Raw genomic sequence first — 23079 nt, 5'->3', positions numbered from 1 at the left:
TGTAAGCTTCTACTTGCATTTGTACAAAGGTGTGATCTTACACTCTGCTTTAGAAATGAAAACTTCCTTATTCCTCAGTCTTCCATTTAACTGCATGTTAAAGTGCCAAAAAGGTTATAACAACAATTTCTTCGCAATCCATAGCAATCCCATTCCTTTCAGAAAATTTTATATATATATATATATATATATATATATATATATATATATATATATATATATATATATATATATATATATATATATATATATATATCAGTTTTTTCAGATACGAATGTTGACAAAAAAATCTGAGAAGAAACGCATTCAGTGATATCGCACTGTAGATGACGACAACTATGAGTGTCTGATTTCTTTCATCCATTACAAAAGTATAAAATTTTTATTAGTCCAGTACATACAGAAAGCAAAGTATATAGAAATGTACATCACAGATACATCTAATTTTCTCACAAGTAACGTAATGTAAATCAAAAGAACATGTTCTTACACACCTGAGGTACTCACGTTTACTTTCGGTTAAAATAGAAATAGAAATAAAGCCAATTTTAAAGATAAAACAGGTCAAACATAAAATGATGTGCATGAAAAACAGTTTACAATAAATGCGTTACTTTACACACACTCTTCAAAACAATCGTCAGGAAATATTATGCCTTAGCCAGTAAATTACTCATGTGTGAACAGAATATGGTGTCACAGAATATCTGCGTACATCATAGCCGAATAAAGTCTCTTGTAAATAAACCAACACCTGAGCAATGAATACAACAATAACGCTAATTTATCGAAAGAGAAGACATAGTCCTTGCCCTCCAAGCAAAGCTAATAAATTTCGCCAAACAATGCTCAATCACTCAGCTCGATATTCCTATAATTCCAAAAGATTGAGAACAGTTTTATTATGCTGGACGTCTTTAAACTCAAACTTTCCTTTGTGTCACCTAAATATCTGAACCGACGGAGGTACAAACAGTATTTTGTTATGTCTACAGAGCAATATTTCACTTCTGTATTTTTCAGGAGATACGGTGGCCTTTAGTCGACTTCACAACATCATTTATTTGAATGACATCGTTTGAAAGGACGACCAGTTAATCCAATAATTTTGGAACGTTAAAAATTTATTTGATTATTAAATTAAATTTTTTACTTCTAGCTGTTTTCTTTAATTTTTGAAATGAAGTGAAACATTCCTTACCGCTGAGTTGGTGCAGACAATCGTTCTTTTTAGGACATACTCTGGGTGTCCAAGCAGAAAGACTGAAGATATATTTCACCAGCCAAAGCAGATTAATCATTTCATTTTGTGTGTTATGCTTCGACGTGTTGGGCTTCTTCAGCCAACATCTGACAGTGAAAAATGGTCCATCTACATGCACCAGATAGCAAATTCAGATTTATTTCTGATAATTCCTTTGTGCTGAAGTTTATTTTCGATGGGAAGCTATAACGAATTCAGGGAGAGCAGGACTTCATCATTAGAGAATATGTCGGCATCACAGGAGAAAATTCAGTCGTCCTTCCTGTTCCAGTTGTTCACAATTAATACCCTCGCCATATTAAACATAAAAATAAACTGAAAAAGCATAAAGTGGGTATAACTGTGATGTTACAATGAACTTAGCATTAAAATTAAATTCTTCATCAAATTTCTACAGAAAAGAAAATGCTTGCATTGAGACCATAATGTGGAAAAGACGTCCCTATGTTGATCACACAAACAGTAATGTGTAGAAATGAACAGTTGGGTCCATTTTGACCTCTAGCTCATTTACAAATAGAAAATAGAGTTAGTTCACACATTTATCTATTAATTGAGAGAACAGTCCAAATAGATGTGTGGCTTTTGCTGGAAGATGGGCATAAACCTTGTTGTCTTTGATACTGAATATGTTGCTTATATATAGCAAAATTACTAGAGATGGAAAGTGTAATAGAACGGGACTCAGTTTCACCCTTCCTGATTTAATGTGACTACGACTAAGACAGTGAAACCTTGTTGTACCTCACAGAAGCCTGTTTCTGACTAGTACTCGTCATCGTGTTTCAAATATACAGATCTTACTTCAGAAGGGACGCTCTGCAGTGGCAATCAGTTGAAGAAATACAAATCGTGACACAGAAAAGGTGAATTCGATATCTAGCCTAGCAATGCATAGTTTCATTTTGACACTGTGGAGTTGGGGTGGAGGATGGGGAGGATTAGGTTACAATTGTGATTGTATACCTGGAATTCACTTGTAGTCTGAACCTGGCCAGAGAAACGGCTTCTAATTCAACCACCATACCTACTATCGTGGTGTTACAACCACACACTGTTTTGTCCTCAAGACTTCAGAGGAGACGTCGCTGTCTACTGAATAACCACGAGCATTATTATCGTTGATACTCGTGCATTTTAATTTACACAACACTTCTTCTTTTGTAATACAGAGGATCTCCTTCGTCCTCCTTGTAAACAAATTATTATGTTTCATTAACTTCACTGTGTGAACTCATACTTGTTCTAAAATTGTACATATTGATAAAGAAGCAGATTCTAAAATATTTTCTTCCTTAAATTTAATGATTCCGTTTCCGCACAGTTAACTGAGATTTAGAAACAAGTGTGCTACAAGAAGGATAAAATCAATCACTTTACTTGTGATTAAATCACAAATAAGCATCAAAGAGGATAGTTCTTCATAACATTTAAACAATCGAATTACCAAAGAAAATTTAGTGGTTTCGAAGAACGGAAACTTGGTATCCCGCAAGTTTCCTCTATGTTGAAACCAACATATTAAGCAATAAGGACTCCACCACACACCCACTTAAGCAGCGTTTTAAGGAGAAGGTGACAGTGGTGTTTATAGCGGGCAGATGGCTCTAATTCTTGCAAAGGACCATCGTGTACTTACACAAAACCATTGTTTTCAGTGAATTTCAATGTTTATTTCGGTTTTATAAACCGAATTAAACATTGTGCCAATTGTAAAAGTAATAACTCTGAAGTACGCGAATATTTTATTTCTTAATACGTTTTTTAGTAGTACGGATATTGTAGCTTTTCAAACAGAGTAACAGGATTTGGAAAGTTTCCCTATGTTGGGTAATAACATCAGATAAATATCGGTTCCTGTCCATAGCCTGTAAGCAATTTTCCAGTGTCGTAGTATTGTGAACAACTTTCAACACCTGCAGACCGTCATATATCTCACTTCACATGGGGTGTAACGATAGTGTAGTGCTTCAGTGTATGTTGTGAAACTGTCAGAATAAAGGAACATAGTACCGCCATCCCCAAAGTATTCTGACAGATGCAGCAAATTTGCTTTCCATAACAGTAAAAGTAATATGCAAAAAATTGCGCTCCTCTAGTTTATACCAATATATCGATGGGAAATTGCTCTAAGACTTTTGCTTTCCTTCACTTACATACAAATGTACAACCCTAGTTTAGGAGTGTAGTCTTTCAATCAAAACATCCTAGGACCTGTGTTAGATTCAAAACCATTTCTTAAATTTTAAACAAAGATCATCAGAAATGGCAGCCGAAGACTTTCGGTGCAATAAGTTACCTTCATTCTGCCAACTACCTTTTAAAAGCGGGTGAAGGGGCGGATTGAGCTCCAGAGAACCTTCTTGTCCTGGGGGTGGAAACTGTCGCTAAAGGCGGTGACTGAGCAATTTTCAAGGCGTGACAAGGCAGAAGGCAATAAAAAATCTGTGTGTTACAGAAACTTAATGCGCATAGAGAGGAAATGTGACCTGTAACTGAAAAAGTGTCATGGCGATCTCTCCACTGGCAAATAGCTCTGATTACGTTTCTGTTTGGATCTCTTGGTGAGCATGGCGAAGGGAGAAACGAGCATGGGAGAAAAGTTGAAAATCCACCGAAATAACTGATAAAGTTCGATGTAGATACAACTCCAAGATGATGACCTTGTCATGGAAGAAGTCGTGAAGGGTAGCATCAAACCAGCGAGAAGCCTCATCACCCAAAACATTCTCAAAAAAAGGAACATCTATACCTCTATGCCAAAATGAACTAAGTTCCTATCACCTGTGTTCACTGGAGACGAGACATGGTGTCATCACTTCGAACTCGAGTCAAAACGCCGAAGTTTCCAGTGGAAGCATGCAGGGTCATAGCCTTCCAAAAAGATCCAAGGCCGTCCACACAAGTGCGGGAAAGGTGATGTTCACCTTCATTGAAGAAAAGGACCCCGTTGTTATCAGCTTCCTGCAACATTAGACAACGATGAATGCATAGCGACATTCACAAACCTTGTCTGCATTTCCCAAAGCGATGAAATCGAAAGGATAAGGAGTCTTTCCGCTCCGTGAGAATGCAAGGCCCCGTACAGAAAACGCAGTCAAGGAGCTCTGGCAAACATTGAAATACCAGACATCCAGACGCCCTTCATACAGTCCAGATCTGTCTCCATGGGATTCTACCATTTTCGTTGGGGATAATGAAACCACCGACAGGCAAACCATTGACCTCAGACCAGGGGGTCAGGCAGCAGTTCAGGAATGTTTCACAACGGCGGCTCATGAATTTTGCGAGACTGTCATTCACTGCCTCGTATTACAGTGAGAAAAGTGATTCAGTTGTGCTGGGCAATACATTCGAAATTAAGGTACATGTTTACGCTTACAGGCCTCCGGCTGGTTTTTTATTACTCTCATAAACGACAACAGATAAAATGATCAAACAAATCCTTATCAAATTGATGGTTACCTCCTTTTCCCGCCGAACCCTCTCGTTCTCCATCTTGTAGAGTTTTCCACCTTTCTTGCATAGAGCTAGTACCAAGAGTAAACAATAAAATGTCCACCGAGACGGGATCTGCAAGCCGTCGGATCAACCCTCTGCTCAATAACGAGACATCCTGCTCAGAAATCGATCGGTAGACGTCCCAGATGACTAATATGATGTAAATCTGTCGAGGTGGAATTGGCCTTTCTTTGTCTTAAGAAAGCGAATCTGAGTTGAGTGGGTATATAAGTCATAGTAGACTCACCGCAGTTCCTACCGAACACGAGTCTGTGTCAAACTCTGAACAACGATGATTTTGAAATATACTCAGAATGAAATATCAGATGGGTATGTGGCTCTGTCATAAGGTAGGCTCGCTACTAAACTGTCGTTCGCCGATTCTCTGTCTGCCACATGGACTCACAAATCCATGACATTTCACGTCATTCCTGACGAATGCCTTTAAAGCTTCTAAGACGTACAATACAGTGCTTATTGCTCCCTCACATGTAACAAGTTTTCCGTTGCCACCAATGTCACTGTCAGACAAGTCGCAATAAAATAAATTATAAGGGTGCCATTATTCTTAACACTCACTATTAGTTTACTGTACTCGTATGTGCTGTGCACTGGTTTCTAAGGTTTTGAACAACATCAAATGTTTCTAAAGATAGTATCCAGAAGGAAAAACATTTGTACCATCACAAAGTGCAGTCTGCAGAATTTTCTGATAGCAAATCGGTCCTTCTTTTAGTGGAATTCTGCTGAACTTTATCTCTACCGCCCTTAAATTATTGTACACAAAAACGACATTGGACACACACACAGGCAGTGGTGAAAATATTGCCGCACGACACAGCTTCTGAAGGCAGCGCCAACATCGACCAAAGACGCCAGTGGTGCTAGCACACAGCCAGCGGCCGAGACGCCACCAGAGGCAGCAGCAGCATCAGCAGCAGCTGGGGCAGCAGTCGGATTGGTGGCGGCTGCAGACCCGTGGCGCAGCTGCCGTGGTGCATGGCGGCTGGCGTCTCGCCTGCGGGCAGAACAGCCTCTTGTTTAAGCGTATTGCCCGTCTTCCGTATACTGGAGGCACTCAGTCCACTAATCCTGAATCCACACATAAAAAGGTAGCACCCACTAGACGTGGTCAAATATCAATGTAACTTTTTACGTGTACACACAGGCGGTGGGTATGTAAATGGTAGCAGTTGTCTGTGATGCGGAGAATGGCCACCATATTGCATTAGTGTCTGTTCGTGTTTAATGTTTTACTAGTGCTGATAGCGTACATAAGATGGCGTGAACAGCATAACAGGTTGAATGAGTAACGTGAAGGACACGAAGATGCCACTTGCTCGTGTGAAGCAGTGTTTGAATGAGGGGTCATTGTAGTTTTCATTTTGGACAGTTGTCGAATAGTGTAATATCCAGAATTGTGTAGCATTCGAATGTGACAGTGGTCCAATGTTGGACAACACAAGAACACTACAGCAGGCATTCTCGTCGCCAAGGTTCTGATCAGCCATGCCTGAACACCACGAAGGAGGTTCGCTGTATTGGCACCTAACACGTCATAACTCCTTTGCATCTGTGCCTGCCATCTGAGAATTGGTAATGGACTCATTCTGCGTCGCCCTGCACCATTGGTCGAACGCTAGCAGCAGCTAGTCAAGGAAATTGCTGCCTCATGCGTCGGCTGCCGTTAAAGTGGTGCAATGACGTAGAAGTAAGGGCTGCTGACAAATGACGTCTCAATGTGTTCAGTTATGAATCACACTTCTGCACTACCCTGCATGACCATCATCAGTAAGCGTAGAAGTGATCTCTGAGAGGTCCCATCCTTACAATATTTTGGAGAGGCATAGTGCAGACACTCATTGCATTGTGGTACAGGTAGCTGTCAGGTATCACTTTAGGACACGGTTGATGGTAATTCAGGGAACTTGAGTGCAGAACAGTATGTCACAGACATCCTGTGTCCATATGTGTTACACCTCATGCAGCAGTATCATGGTGCCATTTTTCGACAAGACAAAGCTCATCTCCATATGGCGCATGTCACTGAACTGTTTGTGTTTTCAGCAGGTACTCATCTGGCCGAAAGATCCCCAGATCAGTCCCCAATAGATCATGCGTTGGAGCTTCTCGGACGTCAAATACATCCCACTTCCCGTATCCAGAATATCAATGATCAGTGGAGGTCAGATTGCTTCAGGAGAGCATGCAACAGCTTTATGACTCCGTTCCCAATCGGATCAGTGCACGCATGCACACCAAGGAGGGTGCAACTTCTTTCTAAATTTGATTCTAATCGTAATCGCTGAAATAACGTCACATAGCCTCTCTGCCCATGAAATATCATTTCGTTTCTTTCGCCCTTTCTGGGTGCCTCACATCTTTTCGACTGTCAGTATTGTGCACTTTGGTTATTTAGGATTCCCTGACTATCTGGTATGCCATGCCAAGTCGAAAGTAGGCGACATGACTCTCCCCTCCCCCTCCACCCTCTTACCCGAGGAAGTGATTAAATTCTTAATTAGGAATGCTGACATACTCAAGTTATTCAACATAATCACATTTAATAAATCTAGGAATGAACTAAGCTAGTACACAGTAGGTTTTTAAGATAGAAAAAGAAACATATGAGAGATGGAGTGAGTGACAAGGAAAGTGTATATGATAATGAGGTGTGCAAGGATGGCAGTATTGCCTACCATTAGGACATGGTAAGCTCATAAGTAGCGAAAAACACTGCATTGTCACTAAGTGTTATTTTCTGATGGTGAATAAGAGCATATGTAACTATAATTTAAATACATATAAATAAATCAGCTATTAGTAACACTGTGGTATTGTCATTTACAAAGGTGATGAATCAATGCTTTTCCTAAGTCGCTCAACAACTGCACACTAAATTATAAGTACAATTCTAGATGATTCAGATTGGATGTGTATGTATAATATATGTAGGAAATGAACAGATGGCTGAGGTGTAGGCCATTCTCCCACTCAGCAAAGGCAAACTAGAAGGTGTGCCAAGGTACCAGCAAAATAAAGGTCAACTAGAGAAATTTACATTTGTTGCTCACATTTATTTCTTTTGTTTTGATTTCTTACTTACCTTCATATTTAAGTCTTTCTAAGTAATCGTTTTTCTTTCTACATACACCTTTTATTCATATTGTATAAATTAGAATCTTAACATAGCATTTTTGGAGTTAAGGGAAAAAGTATATTATTTATAAGGAATTACCATAGTACTGAATGTATTGTGCAGTCTGCTTTAGACACATAGGAGGGCAAGTTTTGTGATTGTAATATATCATACACACAAATAAAATTGGACATATGTATGTGAGAATGTTCCACAACTCCTTCTAAATATTGGATCGATTTCCACGTCGTCTGTTACACATATTAGTTATTACCTGGGATGAAGTACTGAAAGCTTAGAACGACCTATCTCCCTTAGGTCTGGGTGTGTCTGTGTAAACGATTGGTAGCACCTAGTATGCAGGCTGTGTGCATGACAGACATTTTGTGCAAGTAGTATCAGAATATGTTCCAGGTGGTGTATGTGCAGATAGGAATGGCTGAGCAGTGAGTAGGTGCACAAATTCGCCTATTGCCCACGAGAATTTGAACACCCACCAGTAATAGTGTGCTCTGCTGCTGATCGTTGTGGCACACATTGGTGATCATTCCCCACAGTTCCTCTAGTGCCATCAAGTAGAATGGAAGAGCATACAAGCCGGTGTCATTGGCCATGTCTGTCATGAAGTCTACTTCTGCTTTTAATTACTGAAGTGAGGTGTGATACCGTGTGTGTGTATTGGGTTGATTGGTTTGCTAGTCTCGTGAGTACATGAGTCAACCGATGCATTCAGGAGAGTGCTGAGTCAAGGTCAGCAGTGCTGCATGTCTAGTGGTTCATTGGTGATTACGGACTACCGTGAATCATACATGTCAGATGAAGTCAGCTACCTTGTTTACAATTTGCATCTGTATGCAGTAGTGGTCAATAATGTCTGAGTTGTCTGCAGTGCTGTCATATCACTTCTTGGGAACTCTAATTTTGCTTGGTTGTGATATCTCCACAATTACATGAGTTTGTTGTTGTGGATAAGTACTTTTTTCGAAGAAGGAATGATTTTTTGTAATAATTTTGTTGTGCTACCAGTTTCAGTGCCTCACTGGCCATCTTCAGACTCCTGTATAACTCGACAAAGTCGTTAGGCTTATAATAAAATACAATTGTTATGCAGTAGCAGTTGTTATTATATAAAATAAATTTACAATATACACTACTGGCCATTAAAATTACTACTCCACGAAGATGAAGTGCTACAGACGCGAAATTTAACCGACAGGAAGAAGATGCTGTGATATGCAAATGATTAGCTTTTCAGAGCATTCACACGAGGTTGGCTCCGGTGGCGACACCTACAACGTGCTGACACGAGGAAAGTTTCCAGCCGACTTCTCATACACAAACAGCTCTTGACCGGCGATGCCTGGTGAAACTTTGTTGTGATGCCTCGTGTGAGGAGGAGAAATGCGTACCATCGCGTTTCCGACTTTGGTAAAGGTCGGATTGTAGCCTATCACGATTGAAGTTTATCGTATCGCGACATTGCTGCTCGCGTTGGTCGAGATCCAATGATTGTTAGCAGAATATGGAATCGGTGGGTTCAAGAGGGTAATACGGAACCCCGTGCTCGACCCCAACGGCCTCGTATCACTAGCTGTCGAGATGACAGGCATCTTACGTGCATGGCTGTAACGTATAGTGCAGCCACGTCTCAATCCCTGAGTAAAGAGATGGGGAAGTTTGCAAGACAACAACCATCTGCACGAACAGTTCGACGACGTTTGCAGCAGCATGGACTATCAGCTCGGACACCATGGCTGTGGTTACCCTTGACGCTGCATCACAAGCAGGAGCGCCTGATATGGTACACTCAACGACGAACTTGGGTGCAAGAATGGCAAAACGTCATTTTTTGGATGAATCCAGGATGTGTTTACAGCATCATAATGGTCGCATCCGTGTTTGGTGACATCGCGGTCAACGCACACTGGAAGCGTGTATTCGCCATCACCATACTGGCGTATCATTTGAGTGATGTTATGGGGTGCCACCTCTTGTTCGCATTGACGGTACTTTGAACATTGGACGTTACATTGCAGATGTGTTGTGACCCGTGGCTTTACCCTTCATTCGATCTCTGCAAAACCCTATATTTCAGCAGGATAATGCACGACCGCATGTTGCAGGTCCTGTACGGGCCTTTCTGGATACAGAAAATGTTCGACTGCTTCCCCGGCCAGCACATTCTACAGATCTCTCACCAATTGAAAACGTCTGGTCAGTGGTGGCAGAGCAACTGGCTCGTCACAATACACCAATCACTACTCTTGATGGACTGTGGTATCGTGTTGAATCTGCATGGGCAGCTGTACCTGTACACGCCATGTAATCTCTGTTTGACTGAAGGACCAGGCGTATCAAGGACGTCATTACGGCCAGAGGTTGCTGTTCTGGGTACTGATTCCTCAGGATCTATGCACCCAAACTGCGTGAAAACGTAATCACATGTCAGTTCTAGTATAATATATTTGTCCAACGAATACCCGTTCATCATCTGCATTTCTTCTTGGTGTAGTAATTTTAATGGCCAATAGTGTATATAGGCACTAGTAGAAAGTATAAAAAGAGAGATATACAGTACAAAGGCAGCAAAATAAAATATATTACATACAAACACACGTTGTGTAACACTGAAAATGAAGAGAAAGTACCTTATGCACCATCCAAAAATTTTCGCCGTTTAATATTCGTTTATAACTTGTAAAATACTGCTAATTCTGAATATGTAAACTTGGTTACGGAAACTATATTTTATAGATAATGGAGGTAATACTGTATTTATTTGAGAATGTATATAAATGATTGTAATAATAATGTAAATATTGTAAATTGCTGAGTAATCGCCAAGGGGAGTTTGTTTAAATTTATCGATAGCAACGACGAAATGGCAACAGCTGTGCCGTTGTTTATATTTGTGTGTGGAGAGTCTCTGTCACGCTGAGAGCGGAGATCAGATACAGCAATGTAAGTCTTTGAAATAGTGCGGAAGTGCTTGTTGGGCGCTGCAGCAGACGCCGTGTGCAGCTATGATCGCGCCAATGTAGGCGCGCCTACTTCATTGACCAGCGAGTGTTGAGAACACGGTCAGGATGGACAGGAGGAGGAAGCTGCAATTCTACTGCAAGTCTCATAATTATCCGTAGCTCTGGAGACGATTCGTGGTTCTCAGCCAGCTGCAGTTCAGCATTGCCATCGACTACACTCTTTGTCGTCCGCACAGCTACAACATCGTAAGACTGTTAACTGACAGAGTATAATTTTTATTGTATAGGCATTACCAAGTGGCATTTCTGCAACAAACTTTAATGACTAACTTTATCGAATAATAATTTGCAATAGTTACAGCTTGTAGGAACCTGTGCTGTCATTATCCTCAGTCATTATTACCAACCAGGGTCTCTTTCCTTTCCATGCAATCACCGAGTGTCACAAAAATATAAAAATTGATTAACTATTAAGCGTCAGACGATAGGGAAGAGGATAAAAATTTTCAAACTTTGGTATCAGACGTAGGTACTAGAGTGAAGAAACAGTTGACTGTGTGTGATGAGAAAAAGAGTAAGTGGAAACGCCAGCAAAAACCACGTGTCAAGTAGTTACGAAGCAACCTAACTAGAAAAGGTATGAGACGAAAACCAGCTCCATGTGTCATGCCACGCACGTAACACTGGAATACAAGGTGAAGGAGGAGCGTTTCGATCTCCTCAAAAAAGGGGTGGATTGCACGCTACCGACTTCATTGCAAATTGCGAAAGGCTACTGTCTGAATCGTGGACGGCTAAGGCAAGCATTAATGCTGTAATTGACGTGCCAGTGGGCGAGACCAAGCGATGGGGCTTGAACATCAGTGTTTCGAATGTTCAAGAATTTAAGAAACCGTTCTTGAAAGAATATTGATCGGAGCAGAATCAGGAGAGTGTATGGCGCGGTTTCGTAGTGTAAAAACCCTAAGACATAAATTCGTGTGGCACGACGAAACAATTTTGCGAAAACTTGATCAGCAAAGTTGAATATTTGCGTGATCGACAGATTGAATCGTAGATTGTCTGGGAGCTGTGGAAGAAGCTTCCAAATAATTCCAAGAGGTGTGTAGGGAGTAGTTACAGAACAATTACTGCTTCTTAGAAATGGTGGAAGATGAAGATAAGTGGCAGAATAAGCGCCAAAATTTTAAAAGCTATGGTAATAGTAGCCGGCCGGTGTAGCGGTTCTAGACGCTTCAGTCTGGAACCGCGCGATCACTATGGTCATAGGTTCGAATCCTTCCTCGGGCATGAACGTGTCTGCTGTCGTTAGGGTAGTTAGTTTTAAGTACACTCCTGGAAATTGAAATAAGAACACCGTGAATTCATTGTCCCAGGAATGGGAAACTTTATTGACACATTCCTGGGGTCAGATACATCACATGATCACACTGACAGAACCACAGGCACATAGACACAGGCAACAGAGCATGCAAAATGTCGGCACTAGTACAGTGTATATCCACCTTTCGCAGCAATGCAGGCTGCTATTCTCCCATGGAGACGATCGTAGAGATGCTGTATGTAGTCCTGTGGAACGGCTTGCCATGCTATTTCCACCTGGCGCCTCAGTTGGACCAGCGTTCGTGCTGGACGTGCAGACCGCGTGAGACGACGCTTCATCTAGTCCCAAACATGCTCAATGAGGGACAGATCCGGAGATCTTGCTGGCCAGGGTAGTTAACTTACACCTTCTAGAGCACGTTGGGTGGCACGGGATACATGCGGACGTGCATTGTCCTGTTGGAACAGCAAGTTCCCTTGCCGGTCTAGGAATGGTAGAACGATGGGTTCGATGACGGTTTGGATGTACCGTGCACTATTCAGTGTCCCCTCGACGATCACCAGAGGTGTACGGCCAGTGTAGGAGATCGCTCCCCACACCATGATGCCGGGTGTTGGCCCTGTGTGCCTCGGTCGTATGCAGTCCTGATTGTGGCCTTCACCTGCACGGCGCCAAACACGCATACGACCATCATTGGCACCAAGGCAGAAGCGACTCTCATCGCTGAAGACGACACGTCTCCATTCGTCCCGCCATTCACGCCTGTCGCGACACCACTGGAGGCGGGCTGCACGATGTTGGGGCGTGAGCGGAAGACGGCCTAACGGTGTGCGGGACCGTAGCCCAGCTTCATGGAGACGGTTGCGAATGGTCCTCCGATACCCCAGGAGCAACAGTGTCCCTAATTTGCTGGGAAGTGGCGGTGCGGTCCCCTACGGCACTGCGTAGGATCCTACGGTCTTAGCGTCGCTGCGGTCCGGTCCCCGGTCGACGGGCACGTGCACCTTCCGCCGACCACTGGCGACAACATCGATGTACTGTGGAGACCTCGCGCCCTACGTGTTGAGCAATTCGGCGGTACGTCCACCCGGCCTCCTGTATGCCCACTATACGCCCTCGCTCAAAGTCCGTCAACTGCACATACGGTTTACGTCCACGCTGTCGCGGCATGCTACCAGTGTTAAAGACTGCGATGGTGCTCCGTATGCCACGGCAAACTGGCTGACACTGACGGCGGCGGTGCACAAATGCTGCGCAGCTAGCGCCATTCGACGGCCAACACCGCGGTTCCTGGTGTGTCCGCTGTGCCGTGCGTGTGATCATTGCTTGTACAGCCCTCTCGCAGTGTCCGGAGCAAGTATGGTGGGTCTGACACACCGGTGTCAATGTGTTCTTTTTTCCATTTCCAGAAGTGTAGTTCTAACTTATATGGGACTGATGGTCTCAGATGTTAAGTCCCATACTGCTCAGAGCCATGGTAATAGTAACAAACGTAGTAATAATAATAATGGTAGTAGTGGTAACCACCACCATGGTAATAAGAACTTACAGCACTATAACAGTAGCAGTCATAGTGGGAACAGTAACAGTAGAAATGACAGAGGCCAGTATCATGTGAATATGCTAAGCAGTTCTTAGCGAAATGATAGTAGGCATGGGCGAAATCACCAATTTCAAGCCGGCTGGAGTGGCCGAGTGGTTCTAGGCACTACAGTCTGGAACCGCGCCACCGCTACGGTCGCAGATTCGAATCCTGTCTCGGGCATGGATGTATGTGATGTCTTAGGTTAGTTAGGTTTAAGTAGTTCTAAGTTCTAGGCGACTGATGACCTCAGAAGTTAAGTCCCATAGTGCTCAGAGCCATTTTGAACCAATTGCAACAGACTGATGGGAACAGGCGTGTCGTACTTACTCGGGAAATCGATTAGCCGGGCCGATATGGGGCCCACCAGCCCTGGGAAGACCTTGGCGGCCCAGAAGAAAGCCTAGGCAACGTCGTTATAACAGATCCGAATCGATAAATCGGCGATGGGAGAATGTGCAAGGAGACAGAGTGCGTAATGCGCCAGCGGTAACAGGAATTAAAGTTGAAACGCATTGACAAAGCGATCACTGTCCGTAATAACGATGAAATTAGAGCACCGGCCATTAAGGAAGAGGCGGCCGCTGTGAAAGCAATAACGGTACCGCAGGCTCCAGTACTGTCTGATTCGCCAGCGGAATTAAAGAAGCCAATATCGGATAAAACTGCGGTATCGCGCACGGCAACGCGGAACGAGAAGAGGTGTGACTAGGGCAGTTTCGTCTGTTATACGACGAACTGAAGAATTACAGAGTATTGAACGGGAGGTATGCTAATGGAGAAACCGGACAATATTTGAAGCTTCTCAACTCGCAGGAAATTAGCGTTTATTAAGGCATATACCAAAAAGGCAGGCTTGTCAAAATGTTGTAATTGAAGTAGCCAACCACAATGACGCCGGCACTAAAGAGAACCTAGGCGAAATTTTTGAAGAGGAACATGACGAGTTTGCCGATGATGACAGCGTACGACTAATTGAAAACCACGTAGATTGCGAAATCTATAAGGTTAAGTCTGACGTCGTACAGTTAGACGAGAGTGGTGTGGATTGCATGAGCTCGATAGAAGTAATAGAAGCAGAATCATAGCATATTTCTCCGAGCAGTTTGGAATAGCCATCTTTCCGAAGAAAATTTACTTTACTTGACAATTACCGGATTGTTGGTAAACCAGAGTTAGTTAAAACCCTTAATATCTAGAAATATAAACGATTTGTTGAGCATCTTTATCAGTCAAATTAATGCTCAGCCCGCATCAATAAAAGTTTAGTAAAGTTTTGGATATGTGTTTCCTGCAAGTCATCGACCAGCCTTAGTCCCATTCTTCCATTTATACAACATAGAGTTACAGATGTATTTTTACTGTCGCATGCAAACCGCCTGGAAGCTCAGTCGCTAATTCAGATGGCTCTGAGGACTATGGGACTTAACATCTGAGGTCATCAGTCCCCTAGACTTAGAACTACTTAAACCTAACTAACCTAAGGACATCACACACATCCATGCCCCAGGCAGGATTCGAACCTGCGACCATTGCAGCAGCGCGGTTCCGGACTGAAGCGCCTAGAACCGCTCGGCCACAGCGGCCTGCTAATCGCTAATTGTATTTGTTGGTTATTGTACAATTTCTGCCATTGACTGTCGTCGTTGAATAATGGGGCATTGGCTTTAGAGCTTTATAATATTCCTCTGTTATGGTGGCTGTTAGTTCTGTGAAAGCTGTGAATCGATGAAATTGTAATGAATACCTAAATCGGTAATCTTAAGCAGGACAGCCAAAAATTGGAAGCATAAGTAGTTGTTTTGAGACGGTAGTAGAAAGTATCGAACTGAAGCTGGGGGGACGTCGTACTTGGCGACGTCATAAATGAATTGGTTGTTTGAAAAAAAGAAAAAAACGCAGTGAATGCAGTCACACCAGTGTTTGCTAAACACTTGTTTGATCAAGTTTGCCTCCGTCTGTTGTGTGTGTGTGTGTGTGTGTGTGTGTGTGTGTGTGTGTGTGTGTGTGTGTGTGGTGGGTAAGGGAGGAGACTGGATTGTGAAGGTTCTGTTGTGTCTGTGTGTGTGTGTGTGTGTGTGTAGTGGGTAAGGGGGGAGGCTGGATTGTGAAGGTTACGTCTGAGGGACTTGAAGTTCCCTACTTGCTGTTTACATTTTTAGTGTTTAGTGTGTTCGATCGATTTTTTTTCTAATTTCGTTTGTGTTGAGAGTTCTTAAGAAAGTGATTGCACACCTGTGAGTGGAAAACTTGTTGCTTGGCTGAAACTGCTTGGTTTATTTCGTCTGTTCAAAAATGGTTCATATGGCTCTGAGCACTATGGGACTCAACTTCTGTGGTCATTAGTCCCCTAGAACTTAGAACTACTTAAACCTAACTAACCTAAAGACATCACACACATCCATGCCCGAGGCAGGATTCGACCCTGCGACCGTAGCAGTCGCACGGTTCCGGACTGCGCGCCTAGAACCGCGAGACCACCGCGGCCGGCTATTTCGTCTGGAGTCGAGATCATGCCAACCTGTGAAAGTTGGCTATTGCTCACGGCATATATTTGTTAGTGCAGTATATTTTCCGCGTTAAATTCTTATTGGATCATAAGGAGTAGGCGACTTAGCATACACTGTTTGGCAGCGGTAGATAACGTTAGTACGTTGACTACTGTCTTGTGGAAGGTGTCAGGCAAATCTAACACCTTCCATCAAAACCCTGACATGATAGCAAATCCGGGAGTATGTCACATAGTTCCGAATAAATCTTGACATTAAATTAACCAAAGTAAAATGATCAACGAGTTAGCAAATGGAATACTACAGACTAACACAAGAACGCCTAAATGCATGTCATACCTCCCCACTGTGAAACAGACGCAGTTCCGAGGGAAGAAACGAGAACAGAAGCAGAGAGCAGAGTCGTGTAGGCTAGGAGGCCCTACGATAAGAGACGGACACCCACGTATCCAGCCGACCGACAGGATCACCCCCAGCCCATGTTAAAAGATAGAGCCCTCCAGAAGAACAGTATGGATCTTACGATAACGATAGAAGGACGACACCAGCTGAAAGTTTTAGCGTGAGACTACACGAGTCTCGGTTACGTTGCAAATGTTAAAAACATTGCCCCACCACAAAAAGTATAACGTTTCTCATTCGATAGTCAGAATTTTTGTAGGCGGAGCATAGGGTAAACATTGAGACCCTGATTGGTCAGTTGAAAACACAGCCTGGTACCTTTTTTTAAACCAACTTCAGTAAACTGTAGTAAGGAGAAGCGAGGAGAGAATTGCTTCCGAGACGGCGAGGTGCATGGAGCTGTGCCGGCCGCCGCCCCTTGACGCTGCCTAAACACCGACAAGGTAATGAACGCACTCGGTGCCGCCATAAGGCTTCACTCAGAACTGCAGAAGTCTCATCTGTTACATACCCTTTCTACGTAATTCTAGTGTCGATAGTCAATTAAACTTCGTCGTATTCACATTTGCTATTAGAAGTAAAAATCTGAAACGCGATTATTTTTCTGTTATATAATTATTGACAAGCCACATCAGCCACTGTAATTTACGACGAGTTAAATAAGTAATTAAAGATAATTGAGGGTCACTGTAGACCATTTTGATAGTTTTCTCTTTTATGAAACTTAACTTAAATCTAGATTATAGATGTGATATGCAATAGGTCATAATTCGATCCATTGTAGAACTTGGAAACCAATTCAGGGCATATTCGTCCACATTTTTGTTGAAAGCAGTTGGTTTTTATCATCCTGTATTAAAATATTTCCTTTTATGAATAGTGCAATTTATAAACAATGTTTTGTGAGTAGAATAAATTTCCAGTGCTGAACTTAACTGCTTTTTCGACGTTATTTTACCAGCTAACTAAAAATAGGAAAGCCTTGAACCCCTTCCACTAAATTTAGTTAGTATTAAGATTCTTTTACAGGGAGTGCAGTGGAGCTGACGCTGAAATCATTAAGTATTTGATTATATCATTACTAGTCTCACTGAACTCTTCTGAACTCTACATGTCATGTGTGGTCTGGCGTCTCCTTACCGGCAACAGGTCCCAGGTTCAAACTAGTCAGTTCCCTAAAAAACACGCTCAGAGCGTCGTTGCGCGAAAGTGGTAAGGAGACACGACTTAGACCAAACAGACACCACGCAGGTGTTAGAATTGTTCCAAATTAGCCGGCCGGAGTGGTCGAGGGGTTCTGGGTGCTACAGTCTGGAACAGCGCGACCGCTACAGTCATAGGTTCGAATCCTTCCTCGGGCATGGATGCGTCTGATATCTTTAGGTTAGTTAGGTTTAAGTAGTTCTAAGTCTAGGGGACTGATGACCTCAGATGTTAAGTCCCATAGTGTTTAGAGCCATTTGATCCATTTTTTTCCTACAGGTAACTCAGACATATTGAGTATAGCAGGTAACGCTGCCTCAGAACTAACAAGCTACTATCCTATAACTTAAGTAAAACATGGTATTAATGGCCATTTCCGTCCACTTAGCGATACTTAACATTAAGGTAGGAATCATATAATGCTCGCTATAGAATACGCGATGTAACAAAAAGGCATGTGTCAGCGATATGCAGCGGTAGTATAGCGTACAGAAGGTATAAAATGGCAGGGCATTGGCGGGGCTGTCACGTACACTCAGGTGATTCATGTGAATACGTTTGCAACGTGATTTTGGCCGCACAGCGGGAATTAAGAGACTTTGAAAGCGTAACAGTAGCTTGAGCTTGACGAATGGGACATTCCAATTCGGAAATCGTTTATAAATTCCATAGTCTGAAATCCACGCGTCAAGAGTGTACCGAGAATACCAAATTTCAGGCATTACCTCTCACCAAGGATAATGCATTGCCCGAAGGCCTTCAACCAACGATCTAGATAGCTCTGAACACTATGGCACTTAACTTCTGAGGTCTTCAGTCCCCTAGAACCTAGAACTAATTAAACCTAACTAACCTAAGGACATCACACACATCCATGGCCGAGGCAGGATTCGAACCTGCGACCGTAGCGGTCTACCACTCCGGCCGGCCAACCAACGATCTAGAGCAGTGGCGTTGCGCAGAGTTGTTGGTGCTAACATACAAGCAATACTGCGTGTAACAACCACAGAAATCAATTTGGAGCGTACGACGAACTTATCCGTTATGACACTCCGTCGAAATGTGGTGTTAATGGATTACGGCAGCAGATGACCGACACTAGTGCCTTCGCCAGCAGCACGACATCGCCTTCAGCACCTCTCCTCGGCTCGTGACAGTATCGGTTACACCCTAGAGACCTAGACAACTGGAAATCTGTGGCCTAGTCAGATGAATCCCGAATTCAGTTGCTAAGAGCTTACAGTAGGGTTCGAGTTTGGTGCAGGCCCCTTGAAGCCATGGGTCCAAGCTGTCACCAAGGCACTGTGCAAGCTAGTGCTGGCTACATAGTGGTGTTGCTATGTTTATATGGAATGGCCTGGGTCCTCTGATCCCTCTGAACCGACCACTTACAGGAAAAGGTTATGTTCGGTTACCTGGACACCATTTGCAGCAAATCACGGGCCTTATGTTCCCAAACAGAGATGGCATTTTTATGCGTCATGTTACAGGGCAACAGTTATTCGCGACTGATTTGAAAAACATTCTGTACAATTCGGGCGAATGATTTGACCACCCAGATCGCCCGACATGAATTCCATCAAACATTTTTGAGACATAATCGAGAGATGAGTTCGTGTACAAAACCCGGTACCGGCAACACTTCTACAATTATGGACGGCTACAGAGGCACCATGGCTCGATATTTCTGCAGCGGACTTCCAACAACTTTTTAAGTCCGTGTTACTGGAGTTCCTGCATTACGCCGGGTAAAAGGAAAAAGAAAAGATTTAAAGTCCTGTCAACATCGAAGTCATTAGAGACGGAGCACAAGCTCGGATTGTGTCAAGGATGGTGAAGTAAATCGGTCGTGCCCTTTCAATGGAAACATCATGCCACTTGCTTGGAGCAATGTGGGGAAATCACGGAAAAACTAAACCTGGATGGCCGGACACCAGATTGAACCGTCGTCCTCCAGAATATGAGTCCAGTGCAAACCACGGCGCCATCTCGCTCGGTCCGGGCAAAAAGAGGTCTGACACGATATTAGGAGGTATCCCATGACTTATCATCTCAGTGTATGTTCAATGGTTTTATTAAAGATTTAAATGAAATGCAAATATTGAATTTATAGTACTGAAGATAATATTCATTGTTAACATTTCACGCAGTGCTGCACTACGATGTTATTTGTTACTGAGCAAGGTGATGAAGAGTCAGTGATTACTAGTGGCCAATTTCATCAGTAATGCTGTTTAATGGTGGTGGCTCGTTGTTATCAGTAGTGGCAATATACTGAGAGGTAGAAGGAAATTGTTTAATGTCGTGGATTACTATACTGTGGCACTGTGTGTGTGTGTGTGTGTGTGTGTGTGTGTGTGAGAGAGAGAGAGAGAGAGAGAGAGAGAGAGAGAGAGAGAGAGAGAAGGCTTTCTGTGCCTATGATAAGTTATTTTGTCACGTAATTGCAGTGCTTATAGTATATATATGATATGATCCTATGGCACTGTTGGCCCGGAGGCCCCATTAGAGGGAGTTCGGCCACCGTATTGCAAGTCCATTTTCGTTGACGTCACTTCGGCGACTTGCGAGTCAATGATGATGATGATGAACACACAGCACCCAGTCAGCTGCCGGTAATCGAACCCGGGCCCCTTACGTGACAGGCGGTACCGCTACCGCTACGATACGGAGGTGGACAGTGCTTATAGCACTAATTATAAATCTTGAACTACACCTTCGTAGGCCTTGCTTACATTATATGCTTTCATTGAATCATTTCATTTCAAAAATACTGTGCCTGAAATTTATGTTGCTGTAACACAATGATAGGTGTGCGGCTAGCTAACGGTCAGTATTCTGTAACAGGAAAAGTTTGTACAAATAAAAACCTGAATGCCGTATTACAACCTTTTTAAGCAGCAATTAATGTTGTGTTACGCCTTCCGAGCTGGCTCTACAACTTGTGGCTAGTTGCCAGCAGGTTGCCTATCACATTCTCCTGCCAGAGCAAAGAAGAGGCGCCGAGTTGCCATGAAGAAAGCCTGCACTCCGGCACTGATGCGCGCACGATTACAACACGCTGGGTCCCGCCACCTGTTGCCTATGTCTCGTACAAGCCAGCAAGTAAAACCTTTTTCAAAATAAATCTGAGGCGAGCCAGTATAAATGCTGGCCACTTTTACTCAGGCCACTTTTACTCAGGAGTATCTGTCGTCGACTGCTGCCTACACCGAGGAGTATTCCGCACCAGCCACCGACTACATGTGCGTCCCCCAGCCTCACAACAATTAGCTGCAGCCAGTCTATGCGCCGCACCTAGTCCTGGTGCTGTCGGGAGCTGAACTGATGCCTTCCAGGTGGGGCCCTACTGCACGCTCATATCACCCTACTCCATGGTACGTTTCGGGGGTTTATGGTTGGCAGTCCAACCTCAGGTAAACCCCGCACCTGACTTCCTGCTGAGCCACCACCTTTTTCGTGAATTTGAGTGTAGTAGTAAGAAACAGAAAAGTTCCTCCTCATAGGGAGGGTGTGAGCTCGTGCCCCCACCACCACCACGGCCGAAAGTCAGTTTTTTCGATTTTTTCTATTTTTTGCACAAAATGGTTCATTTTTGGAAGGGAGCTGTAAATATCAAAAACCCTAGTAAAGTTCTACTCAAGAAAGGTCTTGTGGATATTTTAACCTCTCAATACCAAGGAACGGGGGGGGGGGGGGGCGTATTTTATGCCTATCTTTTGAAAATATTAATTTTGAAATTAATATTTCTGTTTTAAAGAATTCTTCTGCCAGACTGCATATATGTTTTAAATTTTTCAGTTAAACTTAACCCACAAATTTGAGTCTCAATAGCAGACGTCACTTTCCCTAGTGAATGTCATATTCAATAATTCCAGATTCGTGGCCTTACTTGTACATCAGACTCTCTTCAGAACGTATGTTGAGAGTAAAAGTCAATGAACGAAATCGACATTTTTAAATTTTTTGTGGTGAACATGAAGCCAGTATTACAAATTACTGGAAATGCGTTGGTATTGCTGAGAGTGTTCCAAAAGGTATCTTCAGGTTCTGGACCCAACTTAGACATCTGTAACTCTTTAAAGAGTACGTAGGTAATTAAGCTAAACAATAATTAATTAATGTAGTGTTCTTTTAATTTTCTTCGGGTGGGCGTAAAGTACCCCTCTTCATAATTCGCTTTATGGAATATGCCTTGGTATCGATAGGATTAAGTTAGACGAACAGTGTTAGAAATATAAGTGTTGGAATAGGATTCTGTTAACGATGTAGGTGCCGACCTCTGCCGGGCTGCAAATTCCTACTAATTTGCCAGAGCGTGGCCCGAGAGCTTGCGTGGCGTCGTTAGACGCAATAAAATAATATTCAAAAAACGTCATTTATTATTGAAGATACAAGTCGTTGCTACTTCTTCTGCACTGACTGGCGGTTACATAATGCTGAGAAGAACCCGCTGAATCCAATAGCGGACCCACGGCTGCTGGGAGCGCTGCATCAGCATGGAGTGGTAGGCACACCTCACAGGTAGCTCTGTTTTTGCAGATGGCGTGACCACGGCGTGAGTGTTTTGATTCACACGCCATTTGCTGGTTCTCAATCCCTCCCAGACCATGCCCACATTGTCCCCTTAGGTGTACCGCTATGTCGGATGCCATGTGGTCGTGCTGTATTCTGAAACTGGCTCACCATTACGGTAATCCTTAAGACCTGTGTGGCACTGAAGTTAAGAGCAGCTTCTGCCCTGGACAAGAGTCATGTTGGTAGACACTCAGTCTACTGGTCAGCTCTGGTGGCTATGCTGACATCAGTACAGGACGTTGGAGTCCATCAGCCGTGGCTTCGGGTCGCTGGTCGTCGCAAAGGGCAGCTAGAGCGAGATCAACATTAGGACAATCTCACCATAACCAAAGAATTGAGTGCGAATAACATGTGTAAGTAAGCTGTTTAGGTTTTTTTATTGGTAACGCCGCCGCCACGTAGCACTCTGTATAAAAATCACTGGCTGTGCCGTGCGCAGTCTGTGTTTAGTTTGCATTGTTGTCTGCCATTGTAGTGTTGAGCAGCGGCAGCTGGATGCTAACAGCGCGTAGCGTTGCGCAGTTGGAGGTGAGCCGCCAGCAGTGCTGGACGTGGGGAGAGAGATGGCGGAGTTTGGAAATTTGTAAGAATTGGT

General features: G+C 43.4%; 1 protein-coding gene across 1 annotated transcript in view; it reads right to left on the bottom strand.

Moving 5' to 3' along the window:
* Window positions 1-369: 369 nt before the first annotated feature.
* The window catches only part of LOC126281174 (zwei Ig domain protein zig-8-like), a 338900-nt gene continuing 316190 nt past the window's right edge, over window positions 370-23079 (bottom strand). The window contains exon 6 of the mRNA XM_049979860.1: window positions 370-5783. Within this exon, the coding sequence (XP_049835817.1) occupies window positions 5650-5783 (134 nt within the window). The 3' untranslated portion in view covers window positions 370-5649. The remainder of the gene's footprint in view (window positions 5784-23079) is intronic.

The sequence above is a fragment of the Schistocerca gregaria genome, chromosome 7, assembly GCF_023897955.1.
Source record: "Schistocerca gregaria isolate iqSchGreg1 chromosome 7, iqSchGreg1.2, whole genome shotgun sequence".
Lineage (NCBI taxonomy): Eukaryota > Metazoa > Arthropoda > Insecta > Orthoptera > Acrididae > Schistocerca > Schistocerca gregaria.
The sequence above is the reverse complement of the archived record's forward strand: the minus strand, read 5'-3'. Positions and strand labels throughout refer to the sequence as shown.